The 20351-nt window shown below is 37.0% G+C and overlaps 1 protein-coding gene across 8 annotated transcripts in view; it reads left to right on the forward strand.

Annotated features, from left to right (window-relative positions):
• The window catches only part of ABL2 (ABL proto-oncogene 2, non-receptor tyrosine kinase), a 100211-nt gene that overhangs the window by 50571 nt on the left and 29289 nt on the right, over window positions 1–20351 (forward strand). The window contains exon 1 of one of the 8 annotated variants that reach the window (XM_043484753.1): window positions 17123–18521. The exons of 4 other annotated variants lie outside the window; for them this stretch is intronic. In XM_043484753.1, the coding sequence (XP_043340688.1) occupies window positions 18410–18521 (112 nt within the window). In that variant the 5' untranslated portion in view covers window positions 17123–18409. Of the gene's footprint in view, window positions 1–17122; window positions 18522–20351 lie in introns of those variants that run through there. 3 more of the 8 variants (XM_043484751.1, XM_043484758.1, XM_043484755.1) reach the window with 3 other exon arrangements.

A 20351-nucleotide genomic window follows, 5' to 3' on the forward strand; every position in this document is an offset into this window, starting at 1 on the left:
CACATATTTCATTATCTTCTGCGTAAATAACATTGGCAGTGATGCATTTCTGTTAACATGCAAAGATCTTGGAATGCTGAATTCCACAAATTTTGTGTGTTTAGGCAGGTTATTTTCTCTAAACTTTTATCACAATTCTTAACAGAAAGGTATTTATTTACATCTAAGTGTGGAAATTTTAGATTCTCAAGTTAAGCTGCAAATTCTCATTTGTAGATATTTCTAAAATTTAGTGTTCTGTGATATGGCATGACTTTTTATTTTCATAACTGGTATGAAAATGTATATGCTTCAGCTCCATTTTTTTTCCGTTTCTCTCTTTATTTTTAAAATCATCACATAGTAAAAATTGTTTTTTTTTTTTTGTTTGTTTGTTTCTTTTACAGTTCTGTGATTTTAACCTCTGCAGATTTGTGTAATCCAATAATCAGAACAATTACATCATTTCAAAAAACTTTCTTGCGCAATTTCTCTGTAGTCACGTCTTTCTTCCAGTCCTGTACCCTGGCAACCACTGGTCTGTTCTCTATCATTATGCAGTTGACCTTTAAATATTAGGTTGGTGCAAATGTAATTCCAGGAAGACTGCAAGGTTATGATACTCAGAAGAACAATCTAAAATGGCAAATTTTGGAGGGATAGGCAGAGTTCCCACCATATTTTTGAAATATAGATGACTTAAAGTGTTAATTCCTGATATATAGCAAAGTGATTCTGTCTTTGTGTATGCATACATCAATATATATATGTGTGTGTATATACATATTCATATATATTTTCAGATTCTTTTCCATAATAGGTTATTACAAGATACTTTAGTATAATTCCCTATGCTATACAGTAGAACCTTATTTATCTATTTCATGTATAGTAGCGTGTATCTGTTAATACCATGCTCCTAATATATTTTGCCCCCTTCCCTGTTAGTAGCCATAACTTTGCTTTCTGAGAGTCTGTTTCTGTTTTGTAAATAAGTTCATGTGTATCATTTTTTTTATATTCCACATATAAGTGATATCATATGGTGTTTTTCTCTGTCTGACTTACTTCATTTAGTATGATAATCTCTAGGTCAATCCATATTGCTGCAAAAGGCATTATTTTGCTGTTTTCAATATCACATCTTCTTTATCCATTCATCTGTTGATGGACAGTTAGGTTGCTTCCATGTCTTGTCTATTGTAAATAGTGCTGATGTGAACTTTGGGGTGCCTGTATCTTTGGAATTAGTTTTCTGCAGATATGTGCCTAGAAGTGGGGTTGCTGGATCATATGGTAGCTATATTTTTAGTCTTTTAAGAAACCTCTATAGTGTTCTCCATATTGGCTGTACCAATTTACATTCCCACCAACAGTGTAGAAGGGTTCCCTTTCCTCCACACCCTCTCCAGCATTTATTATTTGTAGATTTTTTTTTTTTTTGGTAGACTTTTTATTTAATGATGGGCATTCTGACCAGTGTGAGGTGATACCTCATTGTGGTTTTGATTTGCATTTCTCTAATAATTAGCAGTGTTGAGCATCTTTTCATTTATCTATAACTATCTGTTTGTCTTCTTTGAAGAAATGTCTATTTAGGTCTTCTGTCCGTTTTTTGATTGGGTTGTTTGTTTTTTGATATTGACCTATTTGAGTTGTTTGTATATTTTGGAAAGTAAATCCTTTGTTGGCCCCATTGCTTGCAAATATTTTCTCCCAGTACATAGGTTGTCTTTTTGTGTATAGTTTCCCTTTGCTGTTTAAGTTTGATTAGGTCACATTTATTTTTGCTTTTACTACTTCTGACTTGGGAGACTGACCTAAGAAAACATTGCTATGATTTATGTCAGATAAAGTTTATCTATGGTCTCTTCTAGGAGTTTTATGGCATCTTGTCTTATATTTGTCTTTAAGCCATTTTGAGTTTATTCTTAAGCCATTTTGAGTTTATTCTTATATATGGTATGAGGGGTGTTCTATCTTCATTGATTTACATATGTCCGTTTAGCTTTCCCAACTCCACTTGCCAAAGAGACCACCTTTTCATCATTGTATATTCTTGCCTCTTTTGTTAAACTCACACACCTAAAATCAATCTTTATTTCCAGGGTCTCTGTTACGTTCCATTGATCTATGTGTCTGTTTTCATGCCAATATCATGCTGTTTTGACTATTGTAGCTTTGTAGTATTGTCTGAAGTCTGGGAGGGTTATGCCTCCAGCTTTGTTCTTTTCCCTCAGGATTACTTTGGCAATTTTGGGTCATTTGTGGTGCCATATAAATTTTAATATTATTTGTCCTAGTTCTGTGAAAAATGTCATGGGCAATTTGATAGGGATTACATTAAATCTTTAGATTGCTTTGAGTAGTATGGCCATTTTAACAATATTCTTCCAATCTCAGAGCATGGGATGCCTTTCCATTTTTGACTCATCTTCATTTTCTTTTATCAGTGTTTTATACAGCATATAAGTCTTTCACCACTTTGGTCAGGTTGGTTCCTGGATATTTAATTTTTTTGATTTAATTGCAAAAGGGATTTTCTTTTCAGTTTTTCTTTCTGACATTTCATTGTTAATGTAAAGAAATACAGCCACTTTCTGTATGTTAATCTTATATTCTGCTACCTGGCTGAATTAATTTATTAGTTCTTGTAGTTTTTGTATGAAGTCTTTAGGGTTTTCTATATAAAGTATGTCATCTGCATAAAATGACAATTTTGCCTCTTCCCTTCCAGTTTGGATACCTTTTATTTCTTTTTCTTGTCTGATTACCATGGCTAGGACTTCCAATACTATGTCGAATAAAAGTGGTGAGAGTGGACATCCTTTTGTTCTTCCAGATTTTAGTGGGAAGTCTAGCCTCTTTCTTAAACAGACTGATTCTTAAACACATAGGGAGAAGATCAAGAAATCATCTGAATCAGAAATCCCATTGTAAACAGCTGTTGCTGATAATTTATGAAACAATCTGTTAGTACATTTGAGTCACTATCTTGTCTAGGACTACTTACCACTCCTTCACCAGCAAGATGTGATAATCTTCATGTGCTCTGTTACTGTTACACCATCTGTTACTTTAGTTGTGAGAAGAAAAGAAGTTAGCAGAATATTAGTATGTGTTGGAAAATTAATTGGTCTTGGACATCAGGTTCTAAGGATCACTGCTAAGAGATTATCTGTCCTTAGAGTATGCATTTTAACCACATTAAACTGGATGAAACCAGTTTTCATTGCAGCATTCAGTATAGTCTGATAGAAAAGGCAGAAACTTCATTGCTAAGGTCTGAAAATAGGGCTTGGTATACATTGCTTCTAATCAGCATTTTCATCTTCATCAACCAAATAACTAACTATTTATATAGCTCTTATTTTGTATGAGACACTGCTTTAGCATCTTTATATACAATAGCATTTAATTGTTCTGCCACTTCTGTAAGAGTAGGTACTATCATGCTCTCCTTTTTGGATGCGGAAACAGGCACAGAAGTGTTAGCTTGACGAAGGTCACACAGTGAAGTGCAGAACTAGATTCACACAGAGAGTCTGCGCTCTTCATGGTGCGCTCAGTCAGTTCACTCAGTCGTGTCTGACTCTCCGCAGCACGCCAGGCCTCCCTGTCCACCACCAGCTCCTGGAGCCTGCTCAAACTCGTGTCCGTCGGGTTGCTGATGCCATCCAACCATCTCATCCTCTGTCGTCCCCTTCTCCTGCTGCCTTCGGTCTCTCCCAGCATCAGGGTTTTTTCCAGTGAGTCAGTTCCTTGCATCAAGTGGCCAGAGTGTTGGAGCTTCAGTGGCAAACCTTCCAGTGAATGTTCAGGACTGATCTCCTTAAGGATTGACTGGTTGGATCTCCTTGCAGTCCAAGGGCCTCTCAAGAGTCTTCTCCAGCACCACAGTTCAAAAGCATCAATTTTTCGGCACTGAGCTTTCTTTACGGTCCAACTCTCACATCCATATACGACTGCTGGGAAAACCATAGCTTTGACTAGATGGACGTCTGTTGGTAAAGTAATGTCTTTGTTTTTTAATATGCCACCTAACTTAGTCACAGCTTTTCTTCCAAGGAGTAAGCGTCTTTTAATTTCATGGCTGCAGTCACCATCTGCAGTGATTTTGGAGCCCAAGAAACTTAAGTCTGTCACTGTTTCCATTGTTTCCCCATCTATTTGCCATGAAGTGATGGGACCGCATGCCATAATCTTAGTTTTCTGAATGTTGAGTTTTAAGCCAACTTTTTCACTCTCCTCTTTCACTTTCATCAAGAGGCTCTTCAGTTCCTCTTCACTTTCTGCCATAAGGATGGTGTCATCTGCGTATCTGAGGTTATTGATATTTCTCCTGGCAATCTTGATTCTAGCTGTGCTTCATCCAGCCCGGCATTTCTCATGATGTTGTCTGCATATAAGTTGAACAAGCAGGTGACAATATACAGCCTTGACATACTTCTTTTCTATTTGGAACCAGTCTGTTGTTCCATGTCCAGTTCTAACTGTTGCTTCTTGTTGCTGCTGCTGTAAATAGGGTGCGTTTATTTGTTTTCAGAGTTATTAATTGTTCAGTTTCCAGGCTGATAAGTGCCAGAGGTAGAATTTCACTCTCACTCCAAAATTGTCTCTTTGAGTATAGTCATACATTAAAATTAAAAATGCATATAGTTTGCATTATGTGGTCTGTTTACCTGAGAAATTGAATATTTCTATCAGAGTTAAGATGAGGATTAGTGGTAATAGATGTAAGTGGTTGGCTTAGATAAGCAAGTATTCATCAACTGTTAGATGTTAATTTTCTCCTATTCTCTATTTTCTAAATTGCTCCTAAATGAGGTGGTGCTCAAAAGTCCAGAATTTAAGTTTTGTTTCTGTGGGTTTGGTATAACATTGCTTTTTTCAGCCTCTTACTTATTCTTCCCTGTCCTTTATTTCTTTTTCTCATAGTTTGGCTCAGCATTTAGAAAATATTTGGTATCTGATTTGTATTCTTCCTCAATCTATCCTGTAAATGTTGTTCAGTCACTAAGTCATGTCTGACCCTTGGTGATCCTATGGACTGTATGTAACCTGCCAGGCTCCTCTGTCCATTGGATTCTCCAGGTAAAAATACTGGAGTGGGTTGCCATTTCCTTCTCCAGAGAATCTTTCGCACTCAGGGATCAAACCTGTGTCTCCTGCATTGGCAGGTGAATTCTTTACTACTGGACTACCAGGGAGGCCCATAAATGTTATTAGTGAGCACGATATTCTGTCCTTCTACCATCAAGATAGAATTAGTGGAAATCTAGCAGAACTGATCAGGGAAATTTGATATTAGTCATACTTTCGGGTTAATTTAAATACACAAAGCCACTATTCTTGACCTGGTCCTGGTGTTCTGGTGAAAAAATGCTGCTAGCTCCTGCTTGTAAGAGTTAAATGTTTTATCTTTTGGGTACCTCTAAAGTATTCTTTTTCCCTCCTTTCTGCTCTTCCTCCCCGCTTTCCCTTTTCCCCCTCCTCTTTCTTCCTTTTCCCCCTGCAGCTCTCACCTGATCTTAGATCTTGTAACCTGGAAGGACCTTATTGGTAGTGATGGTGGTGGTGTTAAAGCAGAGTTTTTTTTGCTACACCATGTTGTAAATTAAGCTAGTGATAAGAATGAAGTTTGAAAAAAAAATGAAGTTTGAGTCATAGTAGACAGTCATGTAATATGTAGTATTAATGTAGTACTTATAGAACTGTGTATTTTCAGACAGATCTTCTAGTAAAAATAGCTTTAATAGAGAGCTTTATTAACTAAGATTATCATTAAAAATTTTCAGTGATTTTGTAATTTTATTGATATCTTGTTTTAAGCTGGAGAGTTTAGCAATGAAATCATAGGGATTGAATTCTGAGTATGTTTTTATAGATTATTTGAACAAATATATATGTATGTATGTATTTATTAATATGAGTCCTAAACCAAAAGAACTTTGTAACGTGAAGTATGTTTTTTCCCTTCTTACCTCTAATCATTCATGCTTTAGGGAGAGGTCTATTGCTTTGGACAGCCAGTGCTGCTGAAATAAGGATAATGAATAAGGTCTTTGTTTCTTTTAGTTAAGGCCGTTGGAAATATCTGAGTTCAGCCAGCAGGAAATAGCTTGCAGCCAGGACTCAAGTATAGGGAGTGTGGTATATACACATACACACGGCTCTTCACAGACATTGGAAAACTAGCTCCACCAGTCTGAAAGAGGAGAAGTCAGCTTTTTTGATTTTTTAACATCACATGAAAGGATAACATACCAAGTTATCTGCAGGGCAGTGACAAGTGTCCTAAAGGGTAAGGTTAGAGGACCTTTAGAGCTCGAAGAAATATTTCCTAATGATACCCACCTATACAGTTTTTTTTGTTGTTGTTGTTGTTGTTTGCGATGTTTGTGAGATGAGCCGTACGTTAAGGAAAAACTTTTGTTCAGCTCATTCTTTCATATTTGAGGACAAATCAGAAGTAAAGAGACAGTCTGTTTTGGTCTAAATACAAGATTCTTCAAAGGAGAAATGAAAGTTGTTAGTCAATTAGAGAAAAGGTTATCTCTGTTTTAACGCATTTTGAGTTCTGGCATGACTTATACACATTTTTTAACTCTTCTCCGAGTTACTGTGCCTTGACTGTGGAAAAATTTGCAATTGCTCTGCTGCTGGAAGTAAATTCCAGAAATTTCCAGTTTCTTTTGTTGGAGTAGACTGGTTGGTAAGCACATGTCTGTCATTCTGATTCATCTCTTAGGTTTGACTTTAAATGTCATTCTATGTATAGATAGACGAGTTGAGGTCATCCCGCTTGGGGAGTCTGGCTGTCTTAAAACTCTTCTCCAGAAGGTAAGAAAAAAATCATTTCTCAGTTGTTTTTGTACCACTCTCTATTGAGGCAGCCTCGAATAGTAAAAGGAGCATGGGCTTTGGAGTTATATAAGACCTACACTTTCTTTTTTAAATTGCTTTATTTTTTATTTATTAGACACATAGCATGTGGGATCCTAGTTCTCCAACAGGGATCGAACCCATGCTCCCTCCATTGGGAGCTCACAGTCTTAACCACTGGACCACCAGGGAATCCCCAAGACCTACACTTTCAAATCCTGGCTTCACCGGCTTGCTTTGGAGCTTGAATAAGATACTTGGCATTTCCGAGCATTTGTACATTGGTGATAACAAAAACCTGTCCTTCGGGGCTATAGTTAATATAAATTGTAAAAAATCAATTAAGGTATATAAAAGTGCCTAATTTATAATGTGTGTTGCATAAATGGTAGCTATTATTTTATAATAATCATACTATAAAGAGAGCTAGAATTGCTTTGAGTCGTTTTAAATTCGCATGGAAAACATGCTGGTGGGAGTTTTGTGAACATTAATTAAAAAATACTTGAGTGCCTGCTATGTGCACAGTACAGTTATTATTACAGAGAAACATTAGTGATTATATTGTTGAATGCAAACAGGTATCTGTTTAATGAATCTTATCTGCGAATGACTGGGTGACTCTTTCCCAAATGCAAATACCTTAATACTATCTTACAACAACTATACCTTCAAAAAAAGGACAAATGATAAAGTGAGAAATATTGAGAAGGGGATGCTATTAGGGAGATATTAAAGAGTTCTCTTAGAGACAGCACAATCCCTGAGTTCTGCTTATATCACTCCTTTAAACTTGCTTGAAAGATTTCTCTTCCAAGAATGACATCTGCATGTGGAACTAATTAAGTAAGACAAGATACACTTTCTGTTATTAGAAAGAGTTTTGCCCTCAAGCCCATTGAAGATAATAGTTAGCTAGGACCAAACTGTAGATCATACCTCCGTAGTTGCGTGAAAAGACCATACATTCTAATAAAAAATAGGAGAAAAACACAGTAGATAGAGAAAATGTGGCCCAATCAAAATCTCTGAATATAATTATAGCAAGTTTTTTGGGCAAGGTTTTGGCAATTTTTTTGGACTCCAAAATAAATACAGGTGGTGACTGCAGCCATGAAATTAAAGGATGCTTGCTTCATGAAAGAAAAAGCTATGACCAACCTAGGCAGTATATTAAAAAGCAGAGACATTACTTTGCTGACAAAAGTCCGTTTAGTCAAAGCTATGATTTTTCCAGTAGTCATGTTGGATGTGAGAGCTGGGCTATAGAGAAAGCTGAGTGCCGAAGAATTGATGCTTTTGAACTGTGGTGTTGGAGAAGACTCTTGAGAGTTCCTTGGGCTGCAAGGAGATCAAACCAGTCCATCCCAGAGGAAATCAGTCCTGAATATTCACTGGAAGGACTGATGCTGAAGCTGAAACTCCAGTACTTTGGACCACCTGATGCAAAGAACTGACTCATTTGAAAAGACCCTGATGCTGGGAAAGATTGAAGGCAGGAGGAGAAGGGGGCGACAGAGGATGAGATCGTTGGACGGCATCACCGACTGGATGGACTTGAGTTTGGGCAAACTCCGGGAGTTGGTGATGGACAGGGAAGCCTGGTGTGCTGGCTGCAGTCCGTGGGATCGCAAAGAGTCAGGCACGACTGAGCAACTGAACTGAACTGATAGCAAGTACTTCATTTCCTTGAAGGTGAAGTTGATAGTCAAGATTTGAATTGTTTTGTGAGGAAAATGAAGATCTGTGAAGGGAGAGAGGAGACCTCAACATCTCTTTCATAGAGACCAATACATAATTAAGTATGACATTTAAAAATAAAATTATAAGCTCATTAATTTCTGAAATAGGCTTTGAAAACTTTGCTATTTGGTTTTAAGACCATATGATGACTATTTTTACTTTTGGGTAGTTGATGTTTTGCCCACAAAATGAATAGAATGCTTTAAGAATGGATTATAACGTGTTTCATTTTAAATTTTGTTCATCCTTGAAAATTGAAATTGTTTATCCTTTATAAAGGTATAGAAACTACTTACCTATTGATAAAGTTGCTTTGAATTTCTTTCTAAAAAGCATATCGTGGGACTTCGCTGGTGGTCCAGTACGCTAGGGCTCCAGCCTTCCAATGCAGGGGGCCCAGGTTCGATCCCTGGTTAAGGAACTTGATCCCACTTGCAGCAGCTAGAGACCTGGCATAGAGAAATCAATCAATAAAGCATGTAGCTTTTACAAATCTTGAATCTTAGGAGTCTGAATACATAGAAGAAAAGTCTAAATGATCAAACTTGCACACGTCCTAATAAACAGATTTACAAACTAAATTCTTTCTATTGCTAAGTTCCAAATCTTAAGTTATAGGAATTGGTAGGTTGTATATTAATTTTAATGTCAAGGCTAAAAATTGATATGAGTGTGTGTTAGAGAACATGTGTAAGAACAAGATAAACTGGATATAAATGTATGAAGAATATTATCAGTAGTTATTTCTGGGTGATCAGATCCTGATTGCTTTTAATTGTCTTCCTTACTGTGCATTTTGGATTCTAGAAAATGGGCAAGTATTGCTTCTGTAATTAGGAAAAAATGATATGTCAGCATATATTAAATATATATATTCTAGGAAAATGGGTATGAGTCAGACATACAGTCCCTGCCTTTTGAGGCGGGTGGGACTGGAGTCAGACTTGTAGGGAGTAGTAGTTGTATTTTTCTGTGTCGTACAATTTTTCCTCCCTCCCAGATAACAGCATCAGTGATGGCTTTCTCCTGGCTGGCTGCATAGAGGCCGCAGGATGCCTGGAGTTACCGTAAAAGATGTGACAGCAGTGTTTTATCAGAGTTCTGGTGGCCTTAAGAAGTCTGGGAAGCTGCAAGTCCTTGAATGGGTGGACTCCATCACACTTGCCAAGCATAAAGTGGTCGCTCCCTACAATGAGAACTGGTTTCTACACATGAGCTGCTTCCACAGCATGGCACCTGTACCTCTGGGGTGGAGGCGGGGTTGGCTCATGACCAGGATCTGAGGGCGAGGGGGGACCGTCAGATACGGTATCATGCCCAGCCAAGCTGCTTCAGCGAAAGCTTTAGGAACATGGCCCATTGGGTCCTCCAAGCCCTGGAGGGGCTGAAAATGGCAAAAAAGGACCAAGATAGGGGCTGAAAACTGACACTTCAGTGACAGATTGGGACAAAACCACTGGACAAGCAGCATCTGCCAAGAAGCAGCATTAGAACCAATGATGCTGGGTTATAAATTGCCTCATTCATTAAAAAATATTACCAATGATAAAAATCCATGTAATTGTAATGTAGTAGAGTTATAAACATTATTTTGGGTGAAAGTTGGTCAGTCATGTCTTGACTCTTTGCAAACCCATGGACTATATATGTAGTCCATGGAATTCTCCAGGCCAGAATACTGGAGTGGGTAGCCTTTCCCTTCTATAGGGGATCTTCCCAACCCAGGGTTCGAACCCAGCTCTCCTGCATTGTGGGCAGATTCTTTACTAGCTGAGCCACCAGGGAAGCCCAAGAATACCAGAGTGAGTAGCCTATCACTTCTCCAGAGGATCTTCCCAACCCAGGAATCGAACTGGAGTCTCCTGCATTGCAGGTGGATTCTTTACCAACTGAGCTATCAGGGATTACTTACTGACCTAAAGAGAGTTAACCTTGTACAAGTTTAGGGGCTCATCAGTTGTTTATTTTTATTTCTGTACCTTTGACTTTTTTTTTTTTTTTTGCTGTGCCGAGTCTCCGCTGCGGCTGCAGAATCTGTAGTTGCCGTGTGTGGGATCTAGTTCCCCAACCAGGGATCGAACCCCGGGCCCCCTGTGTTGGGACTGCAGAGTCTTAGCCACTGGGCCACCAGGGAAGTCCCACCTTTGACTTCTTGTTAGTCATGCAAATCTTCCTGCTTGAGCTCAACACATTTATTCTTTCAATGAATTTATTTTCAAGGAAGGCACCACTTTTAGACTACAGAGGAACTAAAATTTTAAATTACGGTGTCAAGTTCACTAAGCACTTTACATGCACTTAATCTTATTTAAGGATGCTGTAGTGCACTTGCCATTATTTTCCTGTTTTACAGGTGAAAATTGTAAGATATTTAAATAACTTGATGAAGGACACCTTACTTTTGGTAAGGTTTCATAATACAAGGTTTCATAATACAGAGTCTGAAGTCTTGGGTTTAAAAAACAAAAAGCTTGTTAACATTAGGGATTGTAGTCTTTTTGTAATCAGAGGCCAGTATTTATTCCTAAAGACTTGACGTCACAAAAGGAAAGGTAAAGATGTGAGTGCTGAGAGGAAAGTAGTATAGTGTGAAATTGATGCTCTTTCTTCTTAGAATGTTAGCTGCTCTGTTGGGAGGTTGAGGGTTAATAACAGGCACGATATGGCCACTTTAGAGATCATCTAGTTTCTACATAGCTTTGTTTCTTTATCTCAATAACAATGGAATTGAACACATTTTAAGGACTGCCATTAGATCCTGAAATATTAGTGAAAGTTCCCCTGTCTTAAAAGGGGAAAAAGTGGAAGCAGTGACAGATTTTATTTCCTTGGGCTCCAAAATCACTGTGGATGGCGCCATGAAATTAAAAAGATGCTTGTTTCTTGGGAGGCAAGCTATGACAAACCTAGACGGTGTATTAAAAAGCAGAGACATCACTTTGCCGACAAAGGTCTGCCTAGTCAAAGCTATGATTTTTCCAGTTGTCATGTATGGATGGATGTGAGAGTTGGATCATAAAGAAGGCTGAGCACTGAAGAATTGATGTTTTTGAATTATGGTGCTGGAGAAGACTCTTGAGAGTCTTTTGGACAGCACGGACATCAAGCCAGTCAGTCGTAAAGGAAATCAACCCTGAATATTCATTGGAAGGGCTGATGCTGAAGCTCATTTAACCTACTTATATAATTATATTTGAAATGAGTTGCCTGTAGCTGGATCATATATCTGTGTTTAGGCTGTTGTCATATAATGTAATTATTAATATGTGGATTTAGGTCTGCCGTTTTTATTTTTTTCTGTTTGTTCCTCTGTTTCCCTTTTCTTGCCCTCTTGGATTATTAACACTTATTTTTTTAGTTTTGCTTTTTTATCTGTTGTGTTTTTGGCTATGTCTCTTTGTATAGGTTTTCTAGTGGTTGCTGTAGGGATTTCAGTATACATATTGAACTTTTCACACTCTACTTAGAGTCGTCATTTTACCACTTTAAGTAAAATATGGAAGCCTTTCTGTCATACAGTTTTCTCTTCCCTCTTTATGTTACAGTTGTTATATTTACATGGATTGAAAAGTCCCTGCAATGATGTAAACACTTTTTGCTTCTAACCATCAAGCATATTTTAAAGAACTCGAGAAGAGTAGTCTATATGCTATTTACTATCTTCATTTCTCTTTATTTATTCCTAATAAATAGTTTCCTTCTGGTATTTCCATTCTGTCTGAAGAGCTTCTTTTAACAGTTCTTTTAGAGGAGGCCTGCTGGTCATGAGTTCTTCCCTTCAACTGAGAAGTCTTTATTTCATCTTAATTTCTGAATATTTTCTGTGGTTATGGAATTTTGGGATGACAGCTTTTTTCTCTCAGCACTTGAGATAACGTTTTTTCATTTCTTTTTAGCCTTCAAGGTTTGAAATTCAAAGTTGTCAATATTCCAGTTCTCTTGTAAGTGTGGTCCTGCAGTGAAGTAGTGAAACTTCCCACCTTACTTCAGTCTCTTACATTTGTCTCTTAACGGACTTTACTTCTGGCCTAGGCACCTGATGTGTCCTGCCTAGTAGATACTTTGCACATCATATCCACTCAATAAATAAATAACTGGATGAATGAAATGATATAGATTAAAAGAGCCAATATTTTAACAATTTATTAAGTGTGGATATAGAGTGGGTAGTGTTGCTGTCTATATATAGTTCTCAGATTTTCAATGAGTACATATCACTTTTATAAACTGAATATTTTTAAAAGAACACATCATACTAATAATTTTGTTGTTGTGTTTAGTGTTATTGGTTTTCATTTATCATTTTTTGGTGATTATTTTTTCATGTGCACTTTCATTTTATTTATTCTCTAAAATGTTAAAGGTGGTATTAGATGGCTTAGGTCATTAAAAGCAGCAGAGAATGAAAGAAGTTTTTAAAAAAATATTTTTAGAGTATCTTTTGTTAATTTTTATAGTTTTCTAACTTAGATGGCTGTTGTCATTTAAATTCATTCCCCACAGAGCTGTTTGGATATGCTTTCAATGGCCTTAATGACTTGATGAACCTTGCCTAATTTTTATTGTAGTTGTGTAGGCTTTTCCCTTTCCCTTTTTCCTTTGAGCTGTGTCACTACAGACAAGCAATATTTAATGTAAGGGTTAATGTAAGCTCCTGAATGTCCTGTCATTGTAGCTATTCTTTTCTTACCCACAAATAATAAATAGAAATTACTTATTGTCTGGACAATAGTTGCTTTTGTAGAAAAGTGTTGAATTATTGAGAATTTTTTTTAGGGGTCCCTTATTCAGTATTGTATAGTGCAATTTAGAGGGGGGTCGACATGCTTTAGCAAAAAATATTTGTTGATTTGTATTTGTGTGTGTAAGTTTATAACATAAATGGAGATATCTAGTTGCTAATTAGGACCTGAACAACATAAACAGCACTGATTATTTTTTTTCCAACTTCATGAATGAACCACTTAATTGGCACTTTTTTCACGTTCATGATCCAGAATTTAAAAACTTATTGTTTATTCTTAGTTGTCCTCATTTAAGAGTGTGGCATTTGGCATGAAATATTATGCAGCTGTATGTAGGAAAAGAACTATTTCTATGTGACACTGTGGAGTGATCTTACAGTTAAGTGAGAAGAGCAGAGTGGAGAAAGAGTATGAAATATCCTACTGTTTAAGAAGAAGGGTGGGGATGTGAGCATGTATCCATTTACATTAAAACAGTATAAGAATAAAGCATATAAATTTAGGTTTCCTCTAAGGAAGGAAACCTTCCAGATGTTCAGGCTGGTTTTAGGAAAGGCAGAGGAGCCAGAGATCAAATTTCCAACATCCGCTGGATCATCGAAAAAGCAAGAGAGTTCCAGAAAAACATCTATTTCTGCTTTATTGACTACGCCAAAGCCTTCAACTGTGTGGATCACAATAAACTGTGGAAAATTTTGAAAGAGATGGGAATACCAGACCACCTGACATGCTTCTTGAGAAACCTATATGCAGGTCAGGAAGCAACAGTTAGAACTGGACATGGAACAACAGACTGGTTCCAAATAGGAAAAGGAGTATGTCAAGGCTGTATATTGTCACCCTGCTTATTTAACTTATATGCAGAGTACATCATGAGAAACACTGGGATGGAAGAAGCACAAGCTGGAATCAAGATTTCCAGGAGAAATATCAGTAACCTCAGATATGCAGATGACACCACCCTTATGGCAGAACGTGAAGAGGAACTGAAAAGCCTCTTGATGAAAGTGAAAGAGGAGAGTGAAAAAGTTGGCTTAAAGCTCAACATTCAGAAAACTAAGGTCATGGCATCTGGCCCCATCACTTCATGGGAATTAGATGGGGAGACAGTGGAAACAGTGTCAGACTTTATTTTTTTAGGCTCCAAAATCACTGCAGATGGTGACTGCAGCCATGAAATTAAAAGATGCTTGCTCCTTGGAGGGAAAGTTATGAGCAACCTAGGTAGCATATTAAAAAACAGTGACATTACTTTGTCAACAAAGGTACGTCTAGTCAAGGCTATGGTTTTTCCAGTGGTCATGTATGGATGTGAGAATTGGACTGTGAGGAAAGCTGAGCACCAAAAAATTGATGCTTTTGAACTGTGGTGTTGGAGAAGACTCTTGAGAGTCCCTTGGACTGCAAGGAGATCCAACCAGTCCATCCTAAAGGAGATCAGTCCTGGGTGTTCATTGGAAGGACTGATGTTGAAGCTGAAACTCCAATACTTTGGCCACCTGATGCAAAGAGTTGACTCATTGGAAAAGACCCTGATGCTGGGAGGGATTGGGGGCAGGAGGAGAAGGGGACGACAGAGGATGAGATGGCTGGATGGCATCACTGACTCGATGGACATGAGTTTGAGTAAACTCCGGGAGTTGGTGATGGACAGGGGGGCCTAGCACGCAGCGATTCATGGGGTCGCAAAGAGTCAGACACGACTGAGCGACTGAACTGACTGACTAAGGAAGGAGTGACTAGGATAGTGAGGGAAGGGTGCCTCATTCTGTAGATTCAGCTTTGGAACCATGTAAATATTTTATGCAATGAAATAAAATGTATAAAGCAGAACTGAAAAATTGAAAATAAAATGAAGCAGATTAACTTATGTGCGTATCCTTGTAGCAGCAGTTCTCAAAATTTGATTGTGTTCAACAGATCACTCTGTTGACGTTTGCACTGATGGTGCCAAAGCACAGTTGGTAAAACTGCTTGGTCCTTAATAGAAGTTAGGGTAGTGACGTCAGACTGCGCCTGGCTACCACTGCGTTGTCACCGCCACACTCGCCCGAAGAATTTCCTTGATGAGGCAGTAAAAATGATTATGTTTATAAAAAATCTTGGTTCTCAGCTATGTGTCTTTTTAGTCTTCTATGTGACAAAATGGAAAGGATGCAGGGAGCACCTCTGTTGCTCACCAGGATGCTGTGGCTGTTTTTAGAGACCCGTGTCCAGCTGTGATTTGTTTCTAACTGAACTGGCTGCTTTTTTCTGGGAACACTGTTTTCACTTAAAAGATTGAATGACAAACCATTCAGAATTGGGATTTGGTAGACATTTTCTCGAAGATGAATGAAGTAAATTTGCTATTTCAAAGAAAACAGGAATTGTTGGAAATGGTAGGATTTGGGCTCTCAAAAATTAGAATTTTATAAAATTAGTAACCACCATTGTGATTGTGAGAACTTACCTGGTGCTCAAAACTTTTGTGGTGAGATTGATGGTGATAGTAATGAACAGGATGTATCAAAGTTACATAATGGAACATACCAACATTTAGTGGATATATTTCCAGATGATCAATACATGATGTTAAAAAAATGCAGAGTAGAGTACAAGATAGACTTATTTCAAGTACAAGATAAAACAATAAATTTTAGTTTGACAGATTGTAAAAATTTTATCTGTTTGGTTTCAGATTTCAGTATACAGTTAGCCTTTAAAGAGCTCCTGTTTGTTGAGTTTTGGTGTAGTATCAGGGAAGAATATCCATCATCATCTGAAAGATTGTTAAAATATCTTTTCCTTTTATACCTCCGTATCTGTGCACAGTTAGATTTTCATATACTTCAACATAAATAACATCACAATGGATCAAATGCAGAATGAAGCTTCATTTATCTTGTTTTAAGCAGCAGCAGCAAGACAGATATTAAAAATATTTGCAAAAAATGACAGTGTTACTATTACCTTTTAATTCTCTTCAAGAGTAGTTATTTTTAATAAAATGTTAACATGAGTTTATTATTTTGAAATTAATATTACAATTTCTCAGTTTTAATTTCAAATATGGTAGATAATGATAGATACAACCTACATAACAGAGTTCTTTGGAGAGTCAGTACTTAAAATTTATAAATTTTGAAGAAATATTTATTTATTTATAGCTGTGCTGAGTCTTTGTAGCACACAGGCTCTTCCTTGCTGCTCATGGGCTTTTCTCTAGTAACGGCAAGCAGGAGCTGCTCTCTAGTTGCAGTGCACGGGCTTCTCGTTGTGGTGGCTTCTTCTGTGGCAGAGCACAGGCCCTAGGGTGTGCGGGCTTCCGTAATTGTGGCTCATGGGCTTAGTTGCTCCTCGACATGTGGAACCTTCCCGCACCAGGCATCAAACCCATGTTCCCTGCATTGGCAGGTGGATTCTTGACCACTGAACCATTAGGGAAGTCAAATACTTAGTTTTTACTTTAAAAACTTTAATTAGAAAGTATACATAGTATAAAACTTACCTTTTATACTATTTTAAGGTATACAGTTTAGTAGCCTTACATACATTCAGTGTTACATAGCCACCCAAGTGCAGAACTAGATTTCCAGAGCTAGAATAGCTTCTACATATTTCATGTAAGTGGGATTGTCCTTCTGTGTCTGACTTATTTCACTTAGCATAATGTTTTCAAGGCCCGTCTATATTGTAGCATATATAAAAATTTTATTCCTTTTTATGGTTGAATAAATTCCATTGTGTGTACCATATTTTGTTTATTCATTCATCCTCTGTACTCCTGGCTACAATATAGGAGGATTAAAAATGTAACTATTCATTATTGGTAATTTAAATAGCAGATTTATTGATTAAATAGTAAATCATATGGTATAGCATATAGATATCTATAGAACATGAATTATGGAGCTCCTTTCCCTTTTATTTTTTGTAATTTAGGGAAGGAGAAATTCAACCTGGTATTTGAAATTCTGAGTCATTAATTTGAGGTAACCCGTTAGTCATTTAACTCTTACTTTCCTCATGATGTTAACAGTACTGGCTTCATGAAAGGTTAATTTGAGTTTATTTAAAGTTAAGTTTTGTTTAAGTTTTTCTTTGAGTTTCTTTAAGCTTTGTTTTTTTAAAAACTGTTAATTATTACCTACACCAGAGTCATTCTTTTTTTAAGCTTGCATTATAACTTTTGTAAATCTTTATTGAAGGCTATATCAGTTTTACTATCAATAATTTTACCCTGTTACTTTTGTTGACCTGGAACCTAGCACAGTGTCTGGTACATAACAGCTACTTAACAAATATTTGTATAATAACAGACATTCTAGAATTATTTTTGTAGGTTATATCCCTAAAATCATCCATCATTGGTAGATTTCACTAGTTTCATTTTTATAAGGCTCTTGAGTTTTATTTAACTTTGTTCCTATATATTAACAAAGATTAGGCTTTTACTTTCAAAACCTTTTAAGTTTTCAGTGCTATCATGCCATGTTTTTAACCGTTATTAAGCAATAGAGCCAAAATTTTACTGAAGGCCGTCATTTCCTGGCTTCTGTGCTTATGAATCAGAGTGTAACTATTTCTTTAATTTTGGATTTGTGGTTTCTTGAACTACTTTAAGTGATGCAAAAGATGACTCTTGTTAGGCGTTTCCTCTCTTAAAAGTGTATTTGGTGTTTTATTGTAAACACGTTTTCTCCAAGGAAACTTCTCTACAGTCTCACTTCATCATCACCTAGGAATGAAATCCCATCTACATGCACTGACGCCTGTGTATTTTATCATTTGTTACTCATGTGTATTGGTTTTTACTTATTTAGTTTTTCTAAATGTTCCAGAGGGTTTGAAGTAACTCCATTATGACTCAATGTTTTGCTGATTACTGGACATTTCCCTTTAGGTAACTCTCCACCCACTTTGGACTTGTAAATGTTACCCTGCCGTTGGTTCCCTCTGGCCACTGAGTACATGAATAAGTGTCACATGCATGTGGTATTGCTTGTCAGAGAGTAGAATTCCAAGACTTCCTCTGTACATAGAACAGTTAAACTTTCGTGCTTCTGGGCAGAGGAATGGTCTTTGGGACAGTTCTGCTTCCACCTAATTGTTATGGCAGAGATCAGGACACATCGCTTTGCTGTCTATGCAGTGAGGCCTCAGAAACGGCTCTCCCCAACTTGACAGGTATGATAACAGGGGTGATCATTTGGGGGAGGGTAGATAACCACAGTAATCAAGCATGAATGAGATTCCAAAAAATTTGTACTGCTATTGTTGTTAACATCTTTATTCTTGGCCAGTGAAGCTTCAAGTGTTTTTTCCCTATTAGGGCCTTAGTAATGAAAGAATAAATGAATAATGTGTAGTATTTTGTAGTATTAAGATATGTATGGCTTGATATTGAGAACAATTCAATGATTTATCCAACTACCCTACATAGTTTTTTTTTTTTTTTTTCCTACATAGTTTTTAAAAGAAGCATTAAAAAGTATTAGCTTCCTTAGGGATTTGCCTGGTGGTTTAGTGGTTAGATGCCATGCTTTCACTTCCGTGGGCCCATCTGGGTTTAACTCCTGCTTGGGGAACTAAGATCCTTCAAGCCATGTGGCATGGCAAAAAAAAAAAAAAAGGTATTAGTTTTTAAGAATATGCAGTCAGACAAAGTAGAATTCTGGCAAGGTAAGTGTTCATAAAAATGCCTGGAAATGCAGTAAACTGAAATTTTTTATTAATTTCTCCAATTAATAACTGACAAATTTCTACTTAAACTGATAAAATTTATTGAATGACTAATTGGTGAAAGTGTTTTTTAATAAAATTAAACATTAAATTTAGGAATTATCTGTGAATTTGAGTTTGAGTCTTGTTTAATCCTGATAATTTTCTGTACAAGCTGCTCTTTCTAGTTTTACTTTATTTTTACTGTATCCTACAGGCATATCAGTAGGAAAAAAATGACCTTTTCTTAATAGTCATAATGTATTTCTGCTGGTACCTATTTCTGAGTTCCATATTCCATAAGTAAAAATTAGTCTTCTGTTGCCTCATCGTGAGTCCATGATGTGCCTCCATAATAGTGATTAATGAAGGATAACTCACTGTCCAAGGTACCTTATATATAGTAGTCACTTAACATTGTTCAAAAATAAAACATTCCCAGCCTGTGCACTTGTATTTGGGCAGATGCGGTACCTCTGAATCATCCAGATTTGTCTGTCTTAAGCTGACGAGGAAAGGCGCATAGGCTGGATGTACTAGATAACACTGTGGCACTTACTTCCTATAGGCCCCCCTCCCCTTTTTGTCTTCATGCCTTAGCTTTTTCACCTCCATTTAGCTCTTGCCTCCATTTAGCTCTTTAACTCCTTATGATTTAAAACATGTTCATTCTCAAGAAAATGTTAGGATGTTTCTTGTCTTTGGAAAATTTCCTCTTTTGTTTGGTGCTAGTAGGTGGGATGGTGTTTAAGTGGATATCCTGTGCAGGCAGATTGTACAGGAAACTGACCCTTAGTTCTGTGAGAACAAAAGAGTGAGTGGGAAGAAAGAAGAAAGGAAGGAAATAAGATTGTTTGACTTGACCAAAAAGACTGTAAAAACCAGAGATGGGAAGAAGGGGATTGGAGAATAAAAAGGATTGTTTTCCAAGTTGTGGTTCTTTTTGCACTTTGGCCTCAGAAATTGTCTTCCTGTATTTATTATTTTGTATATTTGAGAAATGTACAGTATTGTTTGGCATGTGTATATGGTTTAAGTTTTCATAAAATTGTGCTGAAGGTCTCATTCTCTTTTCTCCTTTTGTCAAATAACATGGTTTTAAGAGGCTGACTTGCCTTTAAAAATCCTCCTTTGAGTTTGATGGAGTTCCTCTCCAGTACAGATGAATCACGTGTCATAGACATATCCTTGCATTTTGACAGTCTGTCATTCGCCTGTCATCAGTGCGAAATCCATTTTAAGTGTACTCATCCAATTTAAATGCTTTCTTTTCTCTGAAACCTTTTCTGACTGCAG

This window comes from Cervus canadensis, chromosome 13 (genome assembly GCF_019320065.1).
Source record: "Cervus canadensis isolate Bull #8, Minnesota chromosome 13, ASM1932006v1, whole genome shotgun sequence".
Classification (NCBI taxonomy): Eukaryota; Metazoa; Chordata; class Mammalia; order Artiodactyla; family Cervidae; genus Cervus; species Cervus canadensis.